This window comes from Gekko japonicus, unplaced genomic scaffold (assembly GCF_001447785.1).
Source record: "Gekko japonicus isolate JY-2015 unplaced genomic scaffold, Gekko_japonicus_V1.1 scaffold78, whole genome shotgun sequence".
Lineage (NCBI taxonomy): Eukaryota > Metazoa > Chordata > Lepidosauria > Squamata > Gekkonidae > Gekko > Gekko japonicus.
This window is the reverse complement of record NW_015165236.1, coordinates 1,932,187-1,940,115: the sequence shown is the minus strand read 5'-3', so window position 1 is coordinate 1,940,115 and position 7,929 is coordinate 1,932,187. Positions and strand designations below refer to the sequence as shown.

Sequence of the window (7,929 nt, the reverse complement as noted above, 5' to 3'; positions counted from 1 at the left end):
CTCCTCCTCCTCCTCCTCCTCCTCCTCCTCCGTTGCCCTCCCTGAGTCCCCCAGGGCGGGGAGGGGGCACCTCCGCACCCCCCTGGCCCCCTATGCTCACCTCGCTGCCCTCCCCACAGGCCTGACCGCTGAGGCGGGAGGATGTCCGAGGCCCGCCGGGACAGCACCAGCAGCTTGCAGAGGAAGAAGCCGCCCTGGCTGAAGCTGGACATTCCTGCGCCCATGGGGGCAGCGGTGGCGGGCGAGGAGCCCGCCTTGGCCCAGGTACCCAGGGAGGGGCGGGGGCCGAATGGCTCGGGCAAAGGCCTCGCGTGTGTCTCTCCCCGGCAGGGAGCGAGCCCTTCCTTCCTTCCTTCCTTCCTTCCTTCCAGCCAGCCCCCTCTAGGACTCCGGGAGCCCTTCGGCCTCGGAGACTCGGGGGGGGGGGGAGGCTCAAGGCCTCCGAGGGCAGGGGGGCGGGGCCTGGCTCCCCAGAGCCTCCTCTGACACACGCGGGCCCTCTGGTTCCTCCCGCAGCCCTTGAAGCGCCAGACCTTCCTGCGGAGCGTCAGCATGCCGGCGGAGAACACCCGCTTCTCTTCTCCCCTGAATGAGTTTCGGCGGCCGGTGCTCCAGCGGCAGACGTCCATCACCCAGACCATCCGGAGGTAAGGCCTGGCCCTTGGGTCACCCTGCGCTGCCCGTACAGGAGCTCCGCCCAGCGCCGGAGGTCCGGGGGGAGAGACACCTTTGGCTGCTGGCCGATGCCTGACTCGTCGATGGAATCGTTGGGTGGACTGAGGGGCATTTGGACTGAGGGCCAGACCAGGTGTGTGTGTGTGTCTGTACAGCCCTGTGGGGCTTCCCCGGGTGTGATCGCCGTGGCTGTGAAGGGGCCACCCTTCTGTGGTCTCTGTGGTACCTATGCTGGTTGCCAAGGCGCTCTGGAGGCCACATGGGAGGTGCCCGGAGAAGTCGGAGCTGTCGGGGGGGTGGTGGATTTGCAGGGACTGGGAAGAAAAGGCATTTGGCACGATGGTGTCTTTCTTTGGCGGGGCCTGTCTCTTCTTGGCGCGAGAGGTGCCCCGGTGGATTTCTGAGCAGGGCCGTGGGGCTCCTGCAGAGCTTGTTATGCCTGGTTTGGGGGTGGGGGTCTCTCGATGCCAGGGCTGAAATCCTTCCCCCCACCTCCGCCTGTCATCTCGTTTCACACGAACGCTTGAAACAAACACGAAGGCTGCCCGTGCCTGGGGAGAGGGGGGTTGACTCTGCGGTTCATGCCCCCCTTTCTCCCAAATTGAGTTGGGGTAGGGGCGACCTTGCAGCTTCCCAGCGTGCCCCTTTGCGTCCCGGCAAGAAGGAACGTGTCCTCTCTGGAGGGGAGGCCCCAGGTACACCCTCCTCCCCCGCGTCCTGGAGTGAGGAGACGCCCGCATGGGAGAAGCGGGTGAGAGACACCCCCGGGCCACGGAAGGCCACCCTGCAGGGCTTCCTCGTAGAGCCCGCCTTGAGCTCCTGCCCTGGAGGTAGCATCCTTGTCGCTCGGCCGTCCCCGGGCTCTCCTCTCTCTCTGGCTCCGGGGCGGCACCACGCCTGCGGCTTCCCTCTCCAGGGGGCCGTGCTGGGCCTCCCCCCCTGCCTGCAGCTTTGCGGCCCGGCCTTGGAGTGCCAGCATCGCCCCTCAGGGCAAGCAGGGCAGCCCCTTTTCTTCCCGGTTCACCCGGGCGACTCCTCGGCACTCTGCCCGGTCCCAGCCAGCAGGCCACGTAGAGCTCCGCCCCCCCCCCCTCAGCTCTCTCTCCTTTGCAGCAGGCAGGTGCGTTTTGAGAGGAGTCAGACCCTGCCCGTTCGCGGGCACCAGGTGGGCAGGAGGCCCCTGAGAAAACGCCAGTCCCTGCCCAGAACGCTCTTCAGGTACCTGCAGTGCTGGTGTGACACCCGTCTTCCCCCCCGCCCCATGCCAGTGCATGTGTGTGAGTGCATGGGGGCCCCCAGCAGCCCTTCTCCTGCCCAGCGGCCGAGGAGGGGTAGACCCTGGGGTGGCAGCGTCTCCCGGAGCGCGGCCTGCCTCCTCCACAGTTCCAGGAAGTGCTCCCTCTAAGCTGAGTCAGTGAGAGCCAGCCTCCGGCACACACATTTCAGTCTTCGCTCAGGAAGGCTGGCTCCAGAGCAGACTCATTGACGCAGGAGCAGCCCAATCGCTCATGGCTCACAACTCCAATGCCAGCAGCTCACAAAGCAGAGTTCTTGCTCACGAGACTCTCCGCAGCTCGGAGGGAGCCTCTTGGCCCCAGGCCCGTTCCTGGAGGGGGAGGCCTGCTCCCCAGGGCACCGTTCTGGCGCTGGTGCCAGACAAACGGAAGAGCCTGGTGTGCTGGCAATGGAAGGGCACCAGAGAGGTCCTCGGCCAGACAGGCTCGGGGCAAGGGGGAGTGGCCTCGGCCGGTGGCGGGCTGGACCTGGGAGGCAGCGACGGGCCCCAGCTGCCCGGGGAGGTGGTGAGCGCTCCCCTTCACTGGCAGCCTTCAAGAAGAGGCTGGACGAATGTGTGTCAGAGAGGCTTCAGGCTGGTCCTGCATTGGGCAGCAGGGGGTTGGACTACTAGGTGGTCTCTCTGTGGCCTCTTCCAACTCTATGGTTCTGTGTTTCCATCTCCCACGTTGCCGTTGGCCCCAGAAGGCGGAGATCTGGCCTGGGGCTGCTTGTCCTGGCATCACAGGCGCAGCTGGCAGGGTTGAATGAGGAGGGTCACGCACGGCTCACCTTCTCGTGCCCGGAGAGAGGTGTATCGGGGGGGGGGGGGCGTTGCTGCCATAGCATGTTTTTTCAACCAGCACTCTAGCAGCTGCTGTCTCTTGCCAGCTGCCTTCCCAGTCTGGGCCAAGGAGTCGCTGGCCCCCCCTAGACCTGCACCCCTTCCCCATCATCTCATGTGGTTGCCGTCCTGCCTTTGCACCTCGTTTTGTCCTGGCCTGTGCCTTCATCACCCCCTCCCCCTAGTGCTGTGCATAACCCTTGACTAATGAGCCCTTTCCCCGGATGCCGGCCTCTCCCGGGCGCCACTAACAGCAGCAGCAGCTGTGCCGCTAACCGCCCACCTCTGGCTTTGTCCTTGGCGACCGTCAAGGCTGCTGGGTGGCATGGCCCGGGCAGAGCGTGAAGGGCCGGGAGAGTCCGGCGCAGCGTGTGGCGATGGTGAGACCAGTGGCGGGCTGACGGAAACACTCGGGGCTGCCCTGGGGCCCCGGCGGCTGTGGGTTCTCAGGGGCACGCCTCGCTCTCCACAGGGGCACCGCGGACTGGTTCGGCGTCAGCAAGGAGAGCGACGCCACCCAGAAGTGGCAGCGCAAAAGCCTGCGGCACTGCAGCATGCGCTACGGGAAGCTGAAGCCGCAGGTGATCCGCGAGCTGGACCTCCCGAGCCAGGACAACATCTCCCTGGCCAGCACGGAGACGCCCCCTCCGCTCTACGTGCCCCCCTGCCCGCTGGGCATGCAGAGGGTGAGTGGTGGCCTCGGGTGTGGGGGGGGAGGGGGCTGCCTCTGCCTAACCCTGAACCCCGGTCCGAAACCAGGAGGAGGACAGAGTGGAGTGGCTTGTCGAAGCTTTTGGGGTTCTTCCGAAGGGCCTGGTCAATGTACGTGCTTCTCCCTAATCCCACATGTTTCCCCCTACGGGTGGGCCCTGAGGTGCCTTTCCTCTGACCAGCGGCCTCTCCTTGGTGGCAGATCATCGACCCCTTGGCCCGGGGACGGGCCTTCCGGATGCCCGACGACGCGGACGGCTACAGCACGCCCCACACGCCGATCACGCCTGGGGCTGCGTCTCTCTGCTCCTTCACCAGCTCACGGTCCGGGTTCAACCGCTGGCCCCGGAGGAGGAAGAGGGAGTCCGTCGCCAAGATGAGCTTCCGGGCGGCGGCGGCGCTGGTGAAGGTGAATGCCCGGGGGGGGGCAGTGGGCATCTGGGGGTGGCGGGGCCCCCCCAGGAGGGATGGGGGCACCGCATGGCTCCCTTCTGCCTGGCAGGGGGGGCCTCCCCCAGGGGGTGGTCTCTTGCTGCCTTGCCAGCCCACACGAGCGACAGGAGCCAGCCACAAGTTCTCTCAGAGCTGCTCTCTGAAGGGCGGTCCTTGAGAGAGCTCTCTCAGCCCCACCTCCCTCCCAGGGTGTCTGTCTGTGGTGGGGAGGGGAAGGGAGAGGAGTTTGTAAGCCGCTCTGAGCCTCCCCTGGGCAGTGAAGGGCCGGGGGGTATAAATCCAGTCACTTCACCTTTGTGCGCTGCCCATCTGTGTTTCCCAACCGCTTGACCGGCAGCTGCCCGGGTGCTCTCCTTCCCGCAGGGCCGCTCGGTGAAAGACGGCACCCTCCGGGCCGCCCAGCGGCGCAGCTTCACCCCGGCCAGTTTCCTGGAGGAGGACACGGGGGACTTCCCGGATGAGCTGGACACCTCCTTCTTTGCCCGGGTAAGGGGTGGGGGCTGCGGCATGTCGGGCCGGCCAGGGGCTTGCGGGGATCTCCCCCCCCCTCCTGGTGTCTCTGAGCCTGCCCTCTCCTGCCAGGAAGGAGTCCTCCAGGAAGAGCTCTCCACCTACCCCGACGAGGTCTTTGAGTCGCCCTCCGAAGCCGCCCTCCGGGACGCTGACCTGAAAGCCCCCCCGTCTGTTCAGCCGGCACTCACCGGGGGGGCCCTGGACCGAAGCGAGCTGGAGAGGAGTCACCTGATGCTGTGAGTCAGGCCGTGGCGGAACCGGACCCCCCCCCCTTCCGGCCCTTCCTCGGGGAGGGGGGGGTTGTCCTCTTGAAGTTCTCCATTTCCTCTCCCTTCACTCTCCGGGTCCTCGTGATTCATGTAGCGTCGCCTTTCCCCCCCATTTCACCATTGCTGGGGTGACCGCAGAGGCTCTTCCCCCCCCCCCCCGAGAAGGCAGGGCCTGACCCAGCAGGCCCCTGTCTACGGTGACTGTTGATTGCCCCTGGGTCCAGAGCAGCCCGCGTGCTTGAGCATCGGGCCAGTGGCTCAAACTCCTCCATCCCTCCCCCTTTGGACAGAGTGCCAGGGAATCAGAAGAGAGCCGTAGGGTCCGGTGGACCTGACACAGAGGTTTCAGGCTGCTGCGATGCCCCAAAGAGGACACCCCGCCCCCCCCAAACAAAAGCTACGCCAGACCCATCGATGACGAGGACCCGTTGAAACAGCACTCAGTGATGTAGGATTTGTTTCTTCCCTTGCCTCCTGATTCCCAGTTAATATCTGAGAAAATCCTAAGGGTGAGAACAGAAGAACATGAGAGAAGCCAATGTTGGATCAGGCCACTGGCCCATCCAGTCCAACACTCTGTGTCACACAGTGACCAGAAACACCAGGGGGGCCCTCAGGAGGTCCACCAGTGGGGCCAGGACACTAGAAGCCCTCCCACTGTTGCCCCCCCCCCCCGAAAGCACCAAGAATACAGAACATCCCTTGCCCCAGACCGAGAGTTCCTGTCTATGCCTTGTGGCTAAGAGCCACTGACGGACCTCTGCTCCATATGCTTATCTATAAGAACATGAGAGAAGCCAATGTTGGATCAGGCCACTGGCCCATCCAGTCCAACACCCTGTGTCACACAGTGGCCAGAAACACCAGGGGCCCTCAGGAGGTCCACCAGTGGGGCCAGGACACTAGAAGCCCTCCCACTATTGCCCCCCCCCGAAAGCACCAAGAATACAGAGCATCCCTTGCCCCAGACCGAGAGTTCCTGTCTATGCCTTGTGGCTAAGAGCCACTGACGGACCTCTGCTCCGTATTAAGAACATAAGAGAAGCCAATGTTGGATCAGGCCAAAGGCCCATCCAGTCCAACACTCTGTGTCACACAGTGGCCAGAAACACCAGGGGCCCTCAGGAGGTCCACCAGTGGGGCCAGGACACTAGAAGCCCCCCCACGGTTGCCCCCCCCCCCGAAAGCACCAAGAATACAGAACATCCCTTGCCCCAGACCGAGAGTTCCTGTCCATGCCTTGTGGCTAAGAGCCACTGACGGACCTCTGCTCCGTATTAAGAACATAAGAGAAGCCAATGTTGGATCAGGCCAATGGCCCATCCAGTCCAACACTCTGTGTCACACAGTGGCTAAAAACACCAGGTGCCCTCAGGAGGTCCAGCAGTGGGGCCAGGACACTAGAAGCCCCTCCCACTGTTGCCCCCCCCCCATCAAGAATACAGAGCATCACTTGCCCCAGAGCCCCTATCTATACCTTGTGGCTAATAGCCACTGACGGACCTCTGCTCCATATGCTTATCCAATTCCCTCTTGAAGCCGTCCATGCTTGTAGCCGCCACCACCTCCTGTGGCAGTGAATTCCATGGGTGAATCACTCTTTGGGTGAAGAAGGACTTCCTTTTATCCGTTCTAGCCCAACAGCTCAGCAATTTCATGGAGTGCCCACAAGGAGTTCTTGTCTTGTGAGAAAGGGGGGAAAGTCCTTCTTTCTCGACCTGCTCTATCCCATGCATAATCTTATAAACCTCGATCATGTCACCCCCTCGGCCGTCGTTTCTCCAAGCCAAAGAGCCTCAGGCGCTTTAACCTTTCTTCATGGGGAAAGTGTTCCAACCCTGCTTGGATGCTTCCTCCTTCCCCCCATGTGGGTCTTTGGTGTCCCTTGTGGGTGGAGCTGATGGGCAAGGAAAGGGCTGTGGGGAGGGGGCAGGAGGGCAGCCTGTGGCCGTTTCCCAGGGGGAGGGGAGCTTCCTTGCATGGCCTTTCCCCCCTCCCCCACTGGGGGGGGCCCTTTGCTGGCTTGCGTGGCCCAGTGGGGTGGCTTTGACCCGCCGGCTGCCCGTCACAGCCCGGCCCCTCTGCCCTCCCAGGCCGCTGGAGCGTGGCTGGCGGAAGCAGAAGGAGGCCTCCTCCGTCTTCCAGCCCAAGATCCGCCTGCGCCAGGAGGTGGTGAGTCTGGGCCTGCAGCGGCGCGGCCAGCGCATCACCGTGCCCGTGCGGCAGCTCTTCGCCAAAGAGAAGCGCCCCTACGGGCTGGGCATGGTGGGCCGCCTGACCAACCGTACCTACCGCAAGCGCATCGACAGCTACGTCAAGCAGCAGATCGAGGACATGGACGACCACCGGTGGGTGCGGCGGCGGAGGGGCCGGGCGGGGGGTGTGTGTGTCCGTGGGCGGGGTGGGGGGCCGGCCACCCCCTCCCCGCACTGAGCCAGCCCTCGCTGTCCTCCGCGCAGGCCCTTCTTCACGTACTGGGTCACCTTCGTGCATTCGCTCATCACCATCCTGGCCGTGTCGATCTACGGCATCGCCCCCATCGGCTTCTCCCAGCACGAGGCTGTCGATTCGGTGAGTTGGAAGAAGGCCAACAACGAATAACATCCAGTTTAGAAGGGTCGTGTGAAAAGGGCCAGAGTGTGGGTTTGAATCCAGTGGTAGCTTTAAGGCCAGCAAAGTTTTATTCTGGGTACATAAGTTTTTCTGTGCCTGCCCACTTCCTCAGACACGAACGCCGAGGCCCAGAATGATTCTCTGTTGGCCTTAGAGGTGCCACTAGAGTCAAACGTTGATCCAGGTACCAAGAGGAAGAGTCTGCAGCAATGCTCCCTCTAAGCTGTGGAGTCTTGTGAGCCAAAATTCTCCTTTGCGCGCTACTCTGGCATTAAAGTTGTGAGCGAGCGATTTGGCTCCTGCATCAGTTAGTTTGCTCTGGAGCCCCATCCTTCCTGAGTTAGAACGAAAACGTGTGAGCCGGAGGCTAAAAAACTGTGAGCCAGCTCACACTAACTCAGCTCAGAGGGAACACTGGTCTGCATTGTTAATGTAACGCAACACAATCGAGGGAATAGAGAAACCAAACCGGTCCCTTGAGCTCCAGACACAGACCTGGCCTGCTCTGACTGGCCCCTCTCTCGGGCAGGTCTTGAGGAACCGGGGCGTCTACGAAAATGTGAAGTACGTTCAGCA

The 7,929-nt window shown here is 63.2% G+C and overlaps 1 protein-coding gene across 1 annotated transcript in view; it reads left to right on the top strand.

The window, feature by feature from the left end:
- The first annotated feature begins 120 nt into the window (after nucleotides 1-120).
- The window catches only part of RHBDF1 (rhomboid 5 homolog 1 (Drosophila)), a 14,066-nt gene continuing 6,257 nt past the window's right edge, over nucleotides 121-7,929 (top strand). Inside the window, exons 1-9 of the mRNA XM_015409948.1 lie at nucleotides 121-264; nucleotides 517-647; nucleotides 3,267-3,480; nucleotides 3,708-3,914; nucleotides 4,322-4,444; nucleotides 4,541-4,707; nucleotides 6,834-7,088; nucleotides 7,200-7,311; nucleotides 7,883-7,921. Coding sequence (XP_015265434.1) covers nucleotides 142-264; nucleotides 517-647; nucleotides 3,267-3,480; nucleotides 3,708-3,914; nucleotides 4,322-4,444; nucleotides 4,541-4,707; nucleotides 6,834-7,088; nucleotides 7,200-7,311; nucleotides 7,883-7,921 — 1,371 coding nt within the window. The 5' untranslated portion in view covers nucleotides 121-141. The remainder of the gene's footprint in view (nucleotides 265-516; nucleotides 648-3,266; nucleotides 3,481-3,707; nucleotides 3,915-4,321; nucleotides 4,445-4,540; nucleotides 4,708-6,833; nucleotides 7,089-7,199; nucleotides 7,312-7,882; nucleotides 7,922-7,929) is intronic.